The sequence below is a fragment of the Grampus griseus genome (assembly GCF_964374135.1).
Source record: "Grampus griseus genome assembly, chromosome: 17".
Classification (NCBI taxonomy): domain Eukaryota; kingdom Metazoa; phylum Chordata; class Mammalia; order Artiodactyla; family Delphinidae; genus Grampus; species Grampus griseus.
Genome location: NC_139011.1, coordinates 32130456 through 32149868, shown reverse-complemented (window position 1 = coordinate 32149868; position 19413 = coordinate 32130456). Strand labels below are relative to the sequence as shown.

Genomic DNA, 19413 nt, shown 5'->3' with positions numbered 1-19413 from the left:
GGGGTGGGTGAGGTGGGGATGGGGAAACTGTTCAGCCTCCCTGAAACAAATGCAAACAGATTAAAAAAAACTTTGAAAGAGTTGTCCTCAGATATGAGATTCTTTAGGTTCTTATTTTCTCTAGACATGAGTTTGGTAAGTCGCTTAAAGGAGAACCCCATTGGCTCTTGCTTTTTGTTCTCTGCTATTTTCTTGAACTGCATGAAATCTTGCAACGATTACTCGATGCAAACATTTTGTGGCTTGTGTCTTAATGGTTTTTGGTAGCAAGAGTCTATAAGCAGAAATAGTAATGATGCTATAACTTACTGAGCATTTGCTATGTGTAGATGAATGAATTACATGGATTTTTAAATAGTTCAATCGTCTCAATAGTATTTGTATTATATACAGATATTATTATTCATACTTTACTAAAGTGGTGGCAGAGGCACGAAGTTTCATAGAGCTGATAAGTGGAAGAGCTAGGATTCGAATCCAGAAGGGTTATGACTGATCTCCGTTTCAATTTGATCAAATGGTGATGGGGGGTGGATGACGGGCCTTCGCTTCATAAAGCCAAGAGTTGGGATGAAAGGAGCTAACTCCGAGTTTGTGGACTGTTTCTGAGAAAGGGGAAGATTTGGTTAACAAAAGCTGATAGGCGCTGGGAAGAAGCAGAATGGCACTTCCCTTGGTGTATCTCTCGTACTCTAATAATTCCAAGGTTGTGGCCCTACTTGTCTTCCTTCTCGTGGGGAATTGGGGACCCGAGCAGAGTGCAGAGCTTGAGGGATGTAGAGCTGAGTGTCAAATGCCAGAACGCAAACAAGGTAAATAATAGAAAACTTGGTCACCAAGCCAAATGGGCTGAGAGAAAAAGAGGAAGATAGAAAGAACGAAAAGCAAGAACAAGCAAGTGAGCCAAGTTATAATGTCATATGAGCCTGTGACAGAGGGAAGCCTAGGAATGAGATTGTAGAAAAGCCAAAGGAAGGGAGATAGGCCTGGAGCAATTCCCAAGTGGAGGAGGCTTTAGTGCTGTCCTGACGGTCCTCCATGAGGATGAACTGATATCATAAAAAGGGATAGACACCAGTAAACCACGCATTTTTATTTGACTACTCCCTTAGACAGAATCACACTGAGATTTCCCTTTGCTTACTTGTTGCAAGTTACTAATAGCCAGTGAGTTTCTATTTTGTACTCCCAGGTGGGCCAGGGTCTGACATCTCTTCCCTACCCATACTAGGGTTCCTGATATGGGGTCATCAGAATCAGGGCAGGGTTTTATTGGACTAGGCTTGTTGATAAATAATGGAAGTAAGGGTGGATGCCAGAACTGCTGTGAAAGTGGGTGTTGATAAAAGCAGATTCAGGGATGAGGTAGGTGGCACAATTGTATTGATATTACAGATGGGTACCATATTGATGGAGGAATTTTTCTAGGCATTAATAGGCTCCATGTATCCATCAGACAACAATGGCTAGGTAGACATGAATCCGAAAGGCCTTAAACAATGTTACTAAAGCTGTGTTGCAAACTGGGATTCATGGTCAGAGGGAGCAAGTAGATTAGAGGTAAGGAAAATGGGAGGTCAGGAGTCAAAATGTACCACAGCTACCAGAATGGTCTCACGGTTGAGGAAAAGGTAGTCAGAGATGCAGCGTAATGTGGTAGTATTTGAGGATATCCTGGGAGCAACGTTCCCTTGGGTTGGCTTGGCCCATACTTGACACCTGCACCATTTCCTGTTGTGGGTGTGCCCTCCAGCAGTCTCTACACTTTGTTAAAAAGTTTGCATGGGCCAGGTTGGCCAGCCAGATGGCCCTATGGCATAACTACAGTGTCTAGATTCAAGTCTTCCTGGCATGTTTATATAGTTGCCTACTTTTCTAGAATAGGTCCTTTGGCATTCTGAACTTCCCAAGGCCAGGCTTGGGAAGCCCTGAATTTGGGGAAATATGAGGCTAAGTGCTAGGTGAATTGTCCAATCATATTCTTGATGAGGGGGAAGTTTTGGACTCTGTTAGAAAATACCTTCTCTCAGGCAACATACTTGCCCTATGGCATGAGAACGATTGATAGGGATGTTCTGCAAGATGCAGTCATTTCTCTTTACGGATTTCTGATGTCACATAGACTGCGTGTGTTTCTTGGGAGGTGGCCAAGTCACGAGCCTCTAGCCATGTTCAAAATGGATGCAGTTACCTCTGAGTTGACTTGTGGCTACGGCTCCCTCTACAGGCTCCCCGATGTGGCCAAGCCAAGACTGCAAAATAAGCAAAAATGGAGTAAATGATGATTAGGGAGAAAGATGACAGCTGTGGAAGAATTACAAACAAAAAAAGGTTTAGGACCACATGTGGGCGACTTAGAGACTGTGAGATGACCCTGGTTCCCCATGCCCTTCTCCCCTCCACTGCATGGGAATTGGACGAAAATCCTTACACAAGAATCATTGGGCTTTTCTGAGCACTTAGCCCTTTTTGTTTGCAATGAATTGTCTCTGTTAACTAAATTTCTTCCCATAACCTTATAATAAGGGTGCTTTTTCTGCAAGGCAGATGGCATATGAAAGGAATATCTCTAAAGGCTATTTGTAGAAGACCGTGACTGACAAAAGAGTTACATGGCAAGGGTTATATTCCCAAGGTTTACCCGGGCAAGGCAAAATCAAAAGGCCTTGAAATAAAGTTACTGATGCTGAGTGACTGTTAAATAATGCTGCCTTTAAGAACGGGGATGGGACGTGCGATCATTTGATTCCATTTACAAAAATCTAATAGACATTAGCGTCCTGGGGTTATTAAAAATAACATTAAAACACTAAAAAACATGTTGGGAAATACCTGTTTTTATGATTCTAAAATATTCAATATAATATAAAATTGGAAATAACTTGTTAAAAATCAGGACAATTCATTCAGAATTAATTGTCATAGCAAGTAAATGAATACTTACTGTTTGGGCAGATATTCATTTATTTGTTCATATTTTAAATTCATCAGTTAACTTCAAAGCAATACCGTTATTCCTTTACCATCAAACTTCTTGAAAAAATGTTTTCCGTTTGATGATTTTACTTCCTCCACATTGTCTCTTTACCCTGCTATATAGTCTAGTTTATGTTCCTCCTATTCTAATGAAACTGCTTTCATTAAGTTCTCTAATAATCTCGTAATTATCAATCTTTATGGCTTGTTTCTAACCATCATATTTCTCAGTTTCTGTAAGTATGTCTTCCGGTCAGTCACTCACTGCTTACCAGTCTCCTTTCTTTTCAGTTTTTATCAAGCTCTCCTGTTCTCTTTGAGCCTTCTTCTTCCTTCCTTCCCAGTCCATTTTGTGGTTTCCTAGGATTTTGTCCTTGATTCATTTCCAGGATCAAACCCATGTTCCAGTCCCTTGGGTCAGGCTTTTTTCTAGGCTGTCCTATCTCAGACAAAGGTAAGGGCAGGTGGTACCCATTTTATATCATACTAAAGTTTGTTATGTTCTTAGCTCTATTTCTGGGTTACCTATTCTCTTCCATTACCTTGTCTATGTAGTCTTATCACATCTTCAATCACTGCAGCTTTATAATGTATTGAGCTCTGGGAAGGTTAGCATCTCCCTTCCTTTGTTAAACTCTTTTTTTCAAAATGTCTTTAGCCATATATTGCTGTTTATTATTACTTTGACAAATATTGGTGTAGTTTGTAGTGTTCTGTGCGTTTCTCATGTTTCATGTTGCCCTAAAGAGAAACTTTCATTGCAGCTATAAGGAAGGCTTTTGACAATGTATTTTGATAAACATACAGGGTTTTGTGAAAAAAGCCCTGGATGAAACAGAAGATACAGATTCTAGCTATGACTTTGAACAGGTTACAATTTCTTTCTTTTTAAATTAATTTTTATTGGAGTATAGTTGATTTACAATGTTGTGTTAATTTCTGCTGTACAGCAAAGTGAATCAGTTATACATATACATATATCCACTCTTTTTTTTTTTGGCTGCGTTGGGTCTTTGTTGCTGGGCACGGGCTTTTTCTAATTGCAGTGAGTGGGGCTACTCTTCGTTGCCGTGCATGAGCTTCTAATTGCAGTGGCTTCTCTTGTAGTGGAGCACAGGCTCTAGGTGCGAGGGCTTCAGTAGTTGTGGCTCGTGGGCTCAGTAGTTGTGGCTCGTGGGCTCTAGAATGCAGGCTCAGTAGTTGTGGCTCACAGGCTCAGTAGCTGTGGTGCACGGGCTTAGTTGCTCCGTGGTATCTGGGATCTTCCCGGACCAGGGATCGAACCCATGTCCCCTGCATTGACAGGCAGATTCTTAACCTCTGCGCCACCAGGAAAGTCTCTATATTCACTCTTTTTTAGATTATTTTCCCGTATAGGTCATTACAGAGTACTGAGTGGAGTTCCCTGTGCTATACAGTAGGTTCTTATTAGTTATCTATTTTATATATAGTAGTGTGTATGTGTTGGTCCCAAACTCCCAGTTTATCCCTCCCTCCCCCCTTTTTCTCCCTTGGTAATCATTAAGTTTGTTTTCTACAACTGTGACTCTATTTCTGTTTTGTAAATCAGTTCATTTGTACCATTATTTTAAGGTTCAATTTCTCTTACTATCACCTTCTCACTTAAAAAGTGAGAGACTTGTTCTACACAATTTTAAGCTTTCTTTCAACTCAGCCTTTTTACACACAGAGTTCTGATGTTATATAAATATCAGATTATATAAACATTTATATAAATATAAATGTATATATTTACTTATATATGCATTTATTGTTTCATTAAATTTCTGAACACTTGGGAACAATGGTGGGAATGGTGGTAGGGATGGGATGGAAGGAGGCAAGGGGATAAGCATACGTATAAAATACAGTTCTAATCTTCAAATAATTTACTAGATATATTTGTTTATCTCTGCCACTAGACTGTAAACTCAGGAAGGGCAGAGCTTACATATTTTTTCTTGTGCCTTCTTACAAATAATAAATGTACATACAGATGATTTGTTGAATGGATAAGCACTGACTTCTACAAATCAGAAGAACATTTTGGGGGGCCCTCCAAAGCGACTAAGGCAACAACCCCATAGCCTTCTTTTTCCAACTGTCCTTGTCCATGAAAATCAACCTCTTCCTGTTTTAATCAGCCAACTCAGTTTTGTCTTCCATCCTACATTCTTGGGCCTAAGCTCCAGCAACACAAGATGAGAAGCTGAATACACAGTAGGATAAACACCAGACTCCTGCCCGTCCCTTAGTCAATCCAAATACATGAGGCAACGGAAATGGGAAGAGGGACTTAACACAAACACCAGTCAGGATTTTCGGATATTTCCCAAGATCCCTCTCTTTCTTATTTCCAATCTTCCTTCACTTTCATCCTATCTCTTGTTACTCCTGAACTTATCTCTTCTTGTGATTCTTTGGAGTTGGTTTTCATACTTGATATGTCTTGTTTAAATCACAGCTTTTCCTGACTCTGAAGGTCTGCCAATCTGGCTGTGGGTATCCCAAGACTGTCTTGTGTAGAAACCTCTGTCTGGCAAAATGCCACCCTGAATTTTAATCTTGTCCCCTCCACTTATACTTACCTAGACCACCTCCCTCACCCTGTGAAGAACTGACTATGCAGAATCATTGGGTAGCCCCAGAATAAAGTTCCAAACTGAAGAGAAAGTGCTGCTGCTGAGAGAGTGTTGGGAATCTATGGTTTTTCTTTTTTTTAATTTTAAAATTGTGGTTAAATACACATAATATAAAACTGACCATGTTAACCATTTTAAGTGTAGAGTTCAGTGGTATTAAGTACATTCATATTTTTGTGCAAACATCATCACTATCCTTCTCCAGAATGCTTTTCATCTTGCAAAACTGGGACTCTACACCCATTAAATGACAACTTCCTATTCCCCTCTCTTCCCAGCCCCTGGCAACCACCTTTCTACTTTCTGTCTCTATGAATTTGACTATTCTAAGTACCTCATATAAATGGTATCATACAGTAATTGTTTTTCTGTGTGTAACTGGCTTATTTGCCTTAGAATAATGTCCTCAGGCTTCATCCACGCTATAGCACCTGTCAGAATTTCCTTCCTGTTTAAGGCTGAATATTATTCAATTGTCCGTGTATATCACATTTTGCTTATTTATTCATCCATCAATGGGCACTTGTGTTGCTTCCATGTTTTACCTATTGTAAATAATGCTGCTATGAAATTTGGTGTGCAAATATCTCCTCGAGACCTTACTTTCAATTCTTTTGGGCATATGCCAAATTGCTAGATCATATGATAATTCTATTTTTAATTTTTTGAGGAACTATCATACTGTTTTCCACAGCAGCTGTGCCATTTTATATTCCTAGCAACAGTGCACAAGTGTTCCAATTGCTCCATATCCTTGCCAACACGTTATTTTCTGAGTTTTAAAATTTTATTTATTTATTTATTTATTTATGGATGTGTTGGGTCCTCCTTGTTGCGCGTGGGCTTTCTCCAGTTGCGGTGAGCAGGGGCTACTCTTCATTGCAGTGCAAGGGCTTCTCATTGCTGTGGCTTCTCTTGTTGCGGAGCATGGGCTCTAGGCATGTGGGCTTCAGTAGTTATGGCATGTGGGCTCAGTAGCTGTGGCTCGCGGCCTCTAGAGCACAGGGTCAGTAGTTGTGGTGCACGGGCTTAGTTGCTCTGCGGCATGTGGGATCTTCCTGGACCAGGGATCAAACCTGTGTCCCCTGCATTGGCAGGCGGATTCTTAACAACTGAGCCACCAGAGAAGCCCTGAGGTTTTTTTTAATAGTAATCATTCTAATGGCTGTGAAGTGGTCGCTCCTTGTGGATTTGACTGCATTTTTCTAGTGATTCATGACATTAAGGATTCTTTTTTCTGTGCTTATCAGTCATTTGTGTATCTTTTTTGGAGAAATGTCTACTCAAGTCCTTTGTTCATAAGAGCCTATGTTTAAAAAACTTGAATCAAATCATTTTTCAAGTTTTCCAGGATTTAACTTTCTTCAGTAAACAGCCAATTTTTGCCTCTTCTATGAAGCTATCTCTGATTTCCCTAGGTTAAATTAGCTGCTTTTCTTTTCTGTTTTCATCTATATCTTCTATAGCCTCTTTGTTTTTTTCTGTGTAAATTTTTTTAACGTTTTTATTGGAGTATAATTGCTTTATAATGGTGTGTTAGTTTCTGCTTTATAACAAAGTGAATCAGTTATACATATACATATATCCCCATATCTCTTCCCTCTTGCCCCTCCCTATCCCACCCTTCTAGGTGGTCACAAAGCACTGAGCTGATCTCCCTGTGCTATGTGGCTGCTTCCCACTAGCTATCTATTTTACATTTGGTAGTGTACATATGTCCATGCCACTCTCTCACTTTGTCCCAGCTTACGCTTACTTGCCCCCGTGTCCTCAAGTCCATTCTCTAGTAGGTCTGCGTCTTTATTCCTGTCCTGCCCCTAGGTTCTTCATAACATTTTTTAAAAAATGTATATTCCATATATATATGTTAGTATACGGTATTTGTTTTTCTCTTTCTGACTTACTTCACTCTGTATGACAGACTCTAGGTCCATCCACCTCACTATAAATAACTCAATTTCGTTTCTTTTTATGGCTGAGTAATATTCCATTGTATATATGTGCCATACCTTCTTTATCCATTCATCTGTTGATGGACACTTAGGTTGCTTCCATCTCCTGGCTATTGTAAATAGAGCTGCAATGAACATTGTGGTACATGACTCTTTTTGAATTATGGCTTTCTCAGGGTATATGCCCAGTAGTGGGATTGCTGGGTCGTATGGTAGTTCTATTTTTAGTTTTTTAAGGAACCTCCAAACTGTTCTCCGTAGTGGCTGCATCAATTTACATTCCCACCAACAGTGCAAGAGAGTTCCCTTTTCTCCACACACTCTCCAGCATTTATTTTTTGTAGATTTTTTGATGACAGCCATTCTGACAAGTGTGAGATGATATCACATTGTAGTTTTGATTTGCATTTCTCTAATGATTATGACGTTGAGCATTCTTTCATGTGTTTGCTGGCAATCTGTATGTCTTCTTTAGAGAAATCTCTGTTTAGGTCTTCTGCCCATTTTCGGATCGGATGGTTTCTTTTTTTGATATTGAGCTGCATGAGCTGCTCGTAAATTTTGGAGATTAATCCTTTGTCAATTGCTTCATTTGCAAATATTTTCTCCCATTCTGAGGGCTGTCTTTTCGTCTTGTTTATGGTTTCCTTTGCTATGCAAAAGCTTTTAAGTTCCATTAGGTCCCATTTTATTTTTGTTTTTATTTCCATTTCTCTAGGAGGTGGGTCAAAAAGGATCTTGCTGTGATTTGTGTCATAGAGTGTTCTGCCTATGTTTTCCTCTAAGAGTTTTAGAGTGTCTGGCCTTACATTTAGGTCTTTAATCCATTTTGAGTTTATTTCTGTGTATGGTGTTAGGAAATGTTCTAATTTCATTCTTTTTCATGTAGCTGTCCAGTTTTCCCAACACCACTTACTGAAGAGGCTGTCTTTTCTCCATTGTATATTCTTGCCTCCTGTATCAAAGATAAGGTGACTATATGTGCGTGGGTTTATCTCTGGGCTTTCTATCCTGTTCCATTGATCTATATTTCTGTTTTTGTGTCAGTACCATACTGTCTTGATTACTGTAGCTTTGTAGTATTGTCTGAAGTCCAGGAGTCTGACTCCTTCAGCTCCGTTTTTCTTTCTCAAGATTGTTTTTGCTATTCAGGGTCTTTTGTGTTTCCATACAAATTGCAAAATTTTTTGTTCTAGTTCTGTGAAAAATGCCATTGGTAGTTTGATAGGAATTGCATTGAATCTGTATATTGCTTTGGGTAGTATAGTCATTTTCACAATGTTGATTCTTCCAATCCAAGAACATGGTCTATCTCTCCATCTATTTTTATCATCTTTAATTTCTTTCATCAGTGTCTTATAATTTTCTGCATATACGTCTTTTGTCTCCTTAGATAGATTTATTCCTAGGTATTTTATTCTTTCTGTTGCAATGGTAAATGGAAGTGTTTTCTTAATTTCACTTTCAGATTTTTCATCATTAGTGTAAAGGAATGCAAGAGATTTCTGTGCATTAATTTTGTATCCTGCTACTTTACCAAATTCATTGATTAGCTCTAGCAGTTTTCTGGTAGCCTCTTTAGGATTCTCTATGTATAATATGTCATCTGCAAACAGTGACAGCTTTACTTCTTCTTTCTGATTTGGATTCCTTTTATTTCTTTTTCTTTGATGATTGCTGTGGCTAAAACTTCCAAAACTATGTTGAATAATAGTGGTGAGAGTGGGCAACCTTGTCTTGTTCCTGATCTTAGAGGAAATGTTTTCAGTTTTTTGCCATTGAGGACGATGTTGGCTGTGGGTTTGTTATATGTGACCTTTATTATGTTGAGGTAAGTTCCCTCTATGCTTACTTTCTGTTAAACTTATGGGGATTCCCTTGTATGTTATTTGTTCTTTTTCTTGCTGCTTTTAATAGTTTTTCTTTGTATTTAATATTTGATAGTTTGATTAATATGTGTCGTGGCGTGTTTCTCTTTGGATTTATCCTGTATGGGGCTCTGTGCTTCCTGGACTTGATTAACTATTTCCTTTCCCATATTAGGGAAGTTGTCAATTATAACCTCTTTAAATATTTTCTCAGTCCCTTTCTTTTTCTCTTCTTCTTCTGGGATCCCTATAATTCGAATGTTGGTGCATTTAATGTTGTCCCAGAGGTCTCTGAGACTGTCCTCAATTCTTTTCATTCTTTTTTCTTTATTCTGCTCTGCAGTAGTTATTTCCATTTTTTTATCTTCCAGGTCACTTATCCATTCTTCTGCCTCAGTCATTCTGCTATTGATTCCTTCTAGAGAAATTTTAATTTCATTTATTGTGTTGTTCATGGTTGTTTGTTTGTCTTTAGTTCTTCTAGGTCCTTGTTAAACGTTTCTTGTATTTTCTCCATTCTATTTCAAAGGTTTTGGATCATCTTTACTATCATTATTCTGAATTCTTTTTCAGGTAGACTGCCTATTTCCTCTTCATTTGTTAGGTCTGGTGGGTTTTTACCTTGCTCCTTCATCTGCTGTGTGTTTCCTTGTCTTCTCATTTTGCTTAACTTACTGTGTTTGGGGTCTCCTTTTTGCAGGCTGCATGTTCATAGTTTCTGTTTTTTTTTTGGTGTCCGCCCCCAGTGACTAAGGTTGGTTCAGTGGGTTGTGTAGGCGTCCTGGTGGAGGGGACTAGTGCCTGTGTTCTGGTGGATGAGGCTGGATCTTGTCTTTCTGGTGGGTAGGTCCACGTCTGGTGGTGTGTTTTGTGGTGCCTGTAACCTTATTATGATTTTAGGCAGCCTCTGTGCTAATGGGTGGGGTTGTGTTCCTGTCTTGCTAGTTTTTTGGCATAGCGTGTCCAGCACTGTAGCTCGCTGGTCGTTGAGTGGAGCTGGGTCTTGGCGTTGAGATGGAGATCTCTGGGAGATTTTCGCCGTTTGATATTACATGGAGCTCGGAGGTCTCTGGTGGACCAATGTCTTGAACTTGGCTCTCCCACCTCAGAGGCACAGCCCTGATGCCTGGCTGGAGCACCAAGAGCCTGTCATCCACATTGCTCAGAATAAAAGCCAGAAAAAGATAAAATAAAATAAAATATAAAAATTATTAAAATAAGAAACAAAAAATAATTAAAAATTTTTTTAAGTAATAAAAATAGAAAGCACAAAAGAACAACCAAACCAAAAAACAAATCTGCCAATGATAACAGGTGCTGAAACTATACTAAAATAAAAAAACAGACAGACAGAACCCTAGCATTTTACAAATGGTAAAAGCAAAGCTATACAGACAAAATCACACACAGATGCATACGCATACACACTCTCAAAAAGAGAAAAAGGGGAAAAAAAATATATATCGTTGCTCCAAAAGTCCACCTCCTCAATTTGGGATGATTCGTTGTCTATTCAGGTATTCCACAGATGCAGGGTACATCAAGTTGACTGTGGAGATTTAATCCGCTGCTTCTGAGGCTGCTGGGAGAGATTTCCCTTTCTTTTCTTTGTTCGCACAGCTCCCGGGGGCTCAGTTTTGGATTTGGCCCCGCCTCTGCGTGTAGGTCGCCTGAGGGCGTCTGTTCTTCCCTCAGACAGGACGGGGTTAAAGGAGCCGCTGATTCGTGGGCTCTGGCTCACTCGGGGTGGGGGGAGGGAGGGGCACGGAGGGCGGGGCGGACCTGCGGCGGCAGAGGCCGGCGTGACGTTGCACCAGCGTGAGGCGCGCCGTGCGTTCTCCTGGGAGAGTTGTCCCTGGATTCCGGGACTCTGGCAGTGGCGGGCTGCACAGGCTCCCCGGAAGGGGGTGTGGATAGTGACCTGTGCTTGCACACAGGCTTCTTGGTGGCGGCAGCAGCAGCCTTAGCGTCTCATGCCCGTCTCTGGGGTCCGCGCTAATGGCCGCGGCTCGCGCCTGTCTCTGGAGCTCCTTTAAGCAGCGCTCTTAATCCCTTCTCCTCCCGCACCAGGAAACAAAGTGGGAAGAAAAAGTCTTTTGCCTCTTCGGCAGCTCCAGACTTTTTCCCAGACTCCCTCCCGGCCAGCCGTGGCGCACTAGCCCTTTCAGGCTGTGTTCACGCCGCCAGCCCCAGTCCTCTCCCTGTGCTCCGCCGGAAGCCCGAGCTTCAGCTCGCAGCCCCGCCCGCCCCGGCGGGTGAGCAGACAAGCCTCTGGGGCTGGTGAGTGCCGGTCGGCCCTGATCCTCTGTGAGGGAATCTCTATGCTTTGCCCTCTACTCCCCGGTTGCTGTGCTCTCCTCCGTGGCTTCGAAGCTTCCCCCCTCTGCCACCCGCAGTCTCCGCCGGCGAAGGGGCTTCCTAGCGTGTGGATACCTTTCCTCCTTCACAGCTCCTTCCCACTGGTGCAGGTACCGTCCCTATTCTTTTGTCTCTGTTTTTTCTTTTTCCCTACCCAGGTACGTGGGGAGTTTCTTACCTTTTGGGAGGTCTGAGGTCTTCTGCCAGTGTTCAGTAGGTGTTCTGTAGGAGTTGTTCCACGTGTAGCTGTATTTCTGATGTATTTGTGGGGAGGAAGGTGATCTCCGCGTCTTACTCTTCCGCCATCTTGAAGCTCCTCTCTATAGCCTCTTAAAACATTTATTCCAGTACCTTGTAATCATCCTGTCAACAATTGTGTTTCCTCCTCTTTATACAGGAGGTCAGCAAACATGTTTTATTAATCTTTGCATTCATATTATATTTTATGGCACACAGTAAGTGCTTAGTGAATTTCTATTGAATAAATCAATATATTAATTACCTACTTTTAATATAAAATGCGTATTTTTATAGACAACTGAATATTTCAATCATGGCTTCTTAGGAAATTAATAAATGGTGTCTTTTAAGGCCCCCTGCATTATTGCTCTTTACTACCATAAATGGTCGGTAATTCTCTGCTCTGGTTTAACATGCAAATTGTCTGAACTCCTGGGTTTAACATCAGAGATGCAGGTGAGGCTTGGGTATTGTATTTTTTAATAGCTCCTCAGTTAATTCTAATGTGTGGCCAGGGCTGAGAACCATGAAGAATCACCAAAAACTGTGACTGGGAAGTCTATTGCTCCCTCCAGCTTTCTGGGGCTGAGTCCACTAGTGTCACATTATAGGGAACACGTAACACATTTATGAAAATTAGTTTGTAGATCTGCTCACTTCCTAAGTTTTCTTGTCTGTGTTGAAATACTCCAACACCACCCCTCTATACCTCACATCTTTATAATCAGTCATATGATGATCTAGTTGGTAGTCCAGCAGTCATGAGGATGTTCCTATTTTATTTTAGTTTGAGAGACCTAGTTCGGGTATCATTAATCCAGGCATTTAGAATCCATGGAATCAGGTAAGAAGCACGACGTATCTCTAAGTCTGAGCTATTTCCACATGAAATGTTACCAAAGTTGGCAGGGCAATGTTGGTCACCTCTTTGCACAGGGAGATGTGGATTTTATAATTACTTATGACTTTGCTTCTTTTATTGTCTCTGGCTCTAGTCTTGGCATTCTTTTAATGTGCATTTCTGTATAAATTAGAAAAGCAAGAGTTAAGATGTAGAACTTATGTGTCTGGCCACAGATGTTCAGAGCAATTCAGTGTGTCAAGCTGAGGTCAAATGAATAGGGAATGTCATTACTAAATGGTAACATTTTTCTGAGAGCTTTAAAGAAATTCAAGTGCTTTTTGAATCTACATTTATTTTATCTTTTTTTCAGGGTGATAGGTTGCACTTCTAGTTCTTGTCAGAGATTTGTACATTAAAATGACTTTAAATTTAACTATTCTAGAAACCAACTTTCCAAATAGTATTTCAGGCAGCACCAGTAGAAGACATACCATTTTATTTGAGATATAAACTTCCTTTTTAAATTCAATGAGATATACTGGTTTATTTGTAAAGCTGATGTGACATATGCCTATATATCTTTTTGATGTATTAACAAAGACACTGGGGATTAGGACATGTTTCCAAATTCCATGATCTGAAGTCTATGTGTCTTCTTATAGCCCATTAAATTTAAAATGCTATGATGTTCAGAAGTTTAGGACATACTTATACCAGTTTGAAAGCTAACAAAGTGAACCACACACCTGTCCATTCATGTTGTGCATTATGATAATACACTTTGATAAACAGGGGGGTTTGGGTATAAAATATGTTATGCATATTTCAAGCCAATGGTGTAGCAATTATGGTACAGAATTTGCAAAAAATGGTTGAAGGGCAAACTAAGTTATTGAGTAGCATTTTCATGCGTGCCATCTCTTATTATGCCATTAAAGAACTACGTTACCTACTGAACAATAGAAAACTGGGAATCTACACCTCTTAATTATCTCTGGAATAGAGGTGAGCAGAAATATAGCGAAATATATGGTGGATTGGTATAGCATACACTGTTGGTACCTCACACATATCTTTTGGACCTTTGCATTTCCTGCTCTCATGCTGATTTCCAGCCATCAGCATCTCCAGCTTTTTGTCTAAGGACTTTTTCTGAAGCAATAGAAATCTGTTCAGCCCACTCACAGGGCAGGATGGAAGGGCCAGGGAATTTTCTTTTTAGACACACCCCTCATCCAGTGATGGATGGGAGTTGATGGAAAAATACTCTGGTTTCCTTTTCTGCAAGTGGGAGAACTCTGAGGTACTTGTTCTATTCCATCTTCCAGACTTCCCCAGTTGGATTATCTCTAAGTGCCCAGTGGAGCAATTTGCTGGATTTAACACACCAATAAACACACCCTTTATTGTCTTATTGCTTTATTGGCACTCTTTCCAGCTATCTTACATCCCCACTCCCACACCAGCATTTCCTGCACCTCCCAAACTTGCAAACAAGTCCTTGTCTTAAGGTCCACTTTTAGGACAACTCAAACTATGAATATTGACAGTGGTATGTGCTTTTTTACTTTTGTTTTAAAATGGAAATTTATGGGAATTCACCTAAAATGTATTTGCAGAAAGATACTCTTAGGAACTCTGTGGCTTGGAGCAACTCACATCTTCCTGAGCTTCAGTTGCCTTATTTAGAAACTTAACAGATGAAATAAATGATCTCACTTTAAGATTCTATTATTTTAAGACATGAATTAGGGTTTCTTTCTCTCTCATCCTAGCATTAGTTCTGCAATTCACTGCTGAGTGTTACTTCTCTGTGTTGGTAAAGACCATTCTCTTTCAAGGTCCTCTTAGCCAATGTGAGCAGAGCTTCCGAAAGGTCTTTCTGCTGGATGCATTCTTTGAGTTCTTTGTTCTCACTTGTCATAAGCACAGAGTCTGGGTACCATTACTCCTACTGCTTCCCCCTCCTTTGAGGTTGATAGTTGCAGCCTCAGCTATAGAGCGTCAAGATCCCAGGCCCCATTCTCTGGGAAGCCCTTTGCTTTCTTCTCCTTCCCCCCTCCAGCTTTGTTCTGTCTTGACGTGATCAGAATCTGCCTCTCCGTGGGGCTGCCATGGTCACTCCTTACAGAGGTATGAGCACTTACTCCTCATTCTGATTTTATTTGTACACTTTAATGAAAAGCGATTGCCTACCATACTCAATAGATGTGTCCAGCATGACAGGCTGATTCCACAGATGAAGTTGGTGCCTTTTCAGGGGTTGAAATAATCGTGAGAACCACCAGCATGGCTTGCCTTCAGGGGGATGGAAGTAAAGACAAAAAGAAATACGAAGTAAGGCGGGGGGGAAGCATACACTTTAAATATTTATTTTTTAAAAAATGCAAACATGATTGTTATTTTCCAAGCCTTGGCTGGTCTAGAGAGGGCCGTCTTGGCTTTCCTGAGCACCTGCAGCTCTGCAGTCTGTCCTCTTGGCAGACAGAAAGGCTTTTAGATTCTGGGTACTCATTTCCTTTTGCTTCCAGCTATTCTTGGATTTGGAATAGACCTGGGAATAGATAGAGTACTATGGAGAGGGCAACATGGCATCACTGTTGCTCAGAATGGGCTTCCTGCAAAAGGGCTGTCACTCATCATGTTTTTCAGGTGGTTTATCTCAGTTTATCAGGGCTTTGACATCCAGAGCCTCAGGATCACAGTAATTCCAACAGGCATCTCACAATCCAAGCGAATGAGAACAAATGTACGAATGTATGTGGGTTCTAGGTATTTTCTCCTTAAGTGCGGTTTCAACTGGTTGACATTTTGGTTTCATTTCTCCATTGATGCAATACTCCCATTTTTATGTATACATTTCAGGCCTCAAAATGGTCTATACAGTGGTGAGTAAATGTGTTGGTATTAAAATAGTGGATGATAACAACTGTGTATACGGACCTGATAGAAAATGCGGTGATAAGCAAACTTACTGGAAGTGTGAAAAAAGAGGGTGTAAAGCCAGATTGCATACTGTTCTAGAAAATGATAACGTAGCAGTTCGCAAATCCTTCGGTGAACACAGGCACCCCTCCCACCCATTAGGACCAAAAGTTTACTAAGCTGTGGCGAATATAAAAGAGGTGGCTAGTAATTCACAACAGTGTTTGAGAGCATTAACGACCTATTCTTTAGCTAATTTAGATGCAGTGCCTTGTCCTTTCATGCCGTCTTTACCACAGTTATGACACTGTATTAGAAGTTGGAGGCAAAGGAAGAATCAAGTTCCTCCTATCCCCCAAAAAAGAAATGGTTACCTGATTCCTGATGAGTATAAGTTTCTTGAAAAAGTTTTGCTATTTGATAGTGGAGAACATGATGCAGACAGCATTTTGGTGTTTGGCATAGAATCTGGCTTAGATGACTTGGGGAAATATGAACACTGGGCATGCGATGGAACACTTAAATGTAGTCCAGATATGCACCACCAGTTTTATACATTACATATATTGACAAGAAATAGCAGTATCCCTCCTCTGTTTGTTTTACCTCCTGGGAAATATGAAAAGCCTTTCAAGCAGATTTTTTAATATTGTAAAGAACTTAATGTCCAACCTTAGATCCTGAATCCTTAATGATCCACTTTGAGAAAAAATCTGCCTTTCAAGCAGATTTTTTAATATTGTAAAGAACTTAATGTCCAACCTTAGATCCTGAATCCTTAATGATCCACTTTGAGAAAGGAAGAATCATTGCTTCCTGTAAGATGAACCTGAATACAAATAGAACCATGAGTAACACATTTTAAATGAATTCAAATATTTTTTGTATTTTTTTTCATAATAAAATGTTTATTACTAGTTTTTCATGATTCATTATGTCCTTTTTAATGTCCTTATTTTATTTTTGTTATTTTTATCTTTTACTGCACAATTATCTTACGACCTGTTAGTTGTGTGGCAAAATCATTTGCAGTGAAATTGCTTGAAGCAAAGATGTTTAAAATGAAACTACTGGACTCAATTTATGTGGACTTGATTAGACTCATGACTAGGCACTAAAGCACGGAAACGGGGTTCTGGAACACAGAACCTCATGGAGGAACCAGATTTCCAGCAGATGAATAAAGAGAGGCCCCCATCCCCTGCCCGAGGAATGAGTTGAGATGACAGTGATGTTCAAATCCAACAAAACTTCCAGTGTGGGGTGGTGGACTTACTCATATCTGCTAGAGTCTGTGATGATTTTAGGGTTTTCCAAGTTGCTCTGTTCACATTTGTTCTGAGTAGGCTCAGTTGTATTACTATCTTGAACTGCAGAAGTTTCCCAGGTTCGCAGGTCATTTTTTTTTTTTTTTCTTTTGCGGTACGCGGATCTCTCACTGTTGTGGCCTCTCACGTTGCGGAGCACAGGCTCCGGACGCGCAGGCTCAGCGGCCATGGCTCACGGGCCCAGCCGCTCCGCGGCATGTGGGATCTTCCCAGACCGGGGCACGAACCCGTGTCCCCTGCATCGGCAGGCGGACTCTCAACCACTGCGCCACCAGGGAAGCCCCTAGCAGGTCATTTTTAAACTCTCCAATCTTTCAAGTTCAAATCTGATCAAGAGAACATTCGAGTGGGTAAGCCAGGAGTGATTCAGAATACTCACAAATGACCTAGACTCTTTTTTTTTTTTTTGTCTAGGTTGGAGCGAAGGGCAGGGAGTGGCAAGGAGTGTCTAGACCCAGCCAATCTGCTGATGGTCCTCTGCAAATCATCGTGGTTGGATTTCGAGGCAGCTCCAGAAGGAAGTGACTTCAAAATGGTATTTATCTTGTGTCTTGTGTTTTGATAGCGTTTTTTCTTCGCCAGATTTGAAGCCCCTAGTTGGCAGTCTCTTCATTTTTCTTAGTGGTGGTATCTTTACACAACCTTAGTGTGTCAGGGACAATCATTTTCATCAAGTATGCTTCCTCCATTCCTGGGCCCCAGGAAGTTAGGTGGACCATCTGGATAGTTCTTGCCAATGAGATGATGCTTGTCAGTGCTAAGCTGAGGCAGCAGAAATACTGTGAAAGATCCTGCTGCGTCTCTGTCTTCTGTTTTGGAGGATAACAATGTTCCAGATGGTGGTGCCTCTGTCAGTCTGTGTTCATGAGTAACTATGTGAAGGACAGCCCTATTTTGACTCACAAGGAGCATGTCACATGTGTGAGAAATATACTATCGTTGTATTCAGTCACTGAGATTTCAGGGTTATGTTACCACGGTATAATCAGTCCATCTTGACTAATATAGAAATTGGTACCTGAAACAGGGTGGTGCAGAACAAAACCATGTCACTTTGGTTTAGTGATCAGGTCACAGGTAGTGACTAAACTGATAATGGAAACTGGAAAGGTGGTAATTGTTGAATGCTGGCTCCCCAGAATAACCTCCTGATAAGACAGAGCTGGGTTATTGTTTACCAGAGTACGAAAGAACACCATGTCGATGGGGCCCCTCGGGAAGGGTCATGGTATAACAGTGTGGGGTTCGTGGACACAGTGAGATGTAAGTGAAAGTGACAGTAGATGCTTTCTTTGCTAGAACAAGTGTTTGAATAAACAGACTTCACTAATTTGGTTTCTAACTAAAATTTGTTTTTGACACAGTAGAATTTGAATTCGAAGGTGTTATGTAAAAGACCTCCTCATTGAAAAGCAATTTTAAAGTATAGTTTTTAGAATCTCGTGGCTTCAGGACACTTTAACAGCCATGAGCTACCTACATAAAGTATCATCTTTCTCAAGCTGATGCCCAGTGAGATCAATTAGCAGCTAGAAAATGATCTCTTGATTTTATCAGTCGCCAAAACACAGAGGACTACAGTAGGCTCTTATTTAATTATTTATTTAGCCCTGTAACCCAACAGAAGTGCAAGGTGAGCCTTTATTTGTATTGTTTCCTTTCCCTTGTTTCTCATCCACACCCAGAGAGGTTCTTCTAGGCAAAGATTTAATGATGTATTCTTCTTGAGTCCTCCACAGATTCTCTTAATCACAGCTAATCCAACCCCACTCTGTGCTCTCAGGGCACTTTATCTTTCTATTATAGCATTCACCATGGGCTGACTTTGTATTCACCGTTATCCGTGTCTGTGTCTCCCTTATGTCTTCTTTAGTCTCCATGCCTGGGCTAAAGCTTCCTAAATTTCAGATGAAGTGGGCCATCAGTGGGAAAAATTAACTGTGTTAAATCAATTCTTTCCCACAATGTTAAGAGAATAAATTTCTCTTGTGCAATTGCTCGATGTGTATTAGTCAGGATGGGATAAGTTATAGTGCTGTAACAAAAACCTCCCAAAATTTCCATGATTTGACACACACAATTTTATATCTCACTCACACTACATGTAAAAAATGAATCAGTATGAATTTCTACACGATCAGTGACTTAGGGACACAAGATGACAGAGAACTTGACGTCTGAAATATTCTTGGTAGCTGTAACAGAGGAAGAAAGATTCTGGAGAATCATACATGAGTTTTGCACTGCCTCAGCCCAAACAGCTCATGGATGGATATCTGT

The 19413-nt window shown here is 40.6% G+C and overlaps 1 protein-coding gene across 1 annotated transcript in view; it reads right to left on the bottom strand.

Annotated features, from left to right (window-relative positions):
• Positions 1-464: 464 nt before the first annotated feature.
• LOC309835220 (integrator complex subunit 10-like) overlaps positions 465-19413 on the bottom strand; it is a gene marked incomplete at both ends in the record, with an annotated part of 188154 nt that continues 169205 nt past the window's right edge. The window contains 2 exon segments of the mRNA XM_082674643.1: positions 465-605; positions 720-849. Coding sequence (XP_082530769.1) covers positions 465-605; positions 720-849 — 271 coding nt within the window.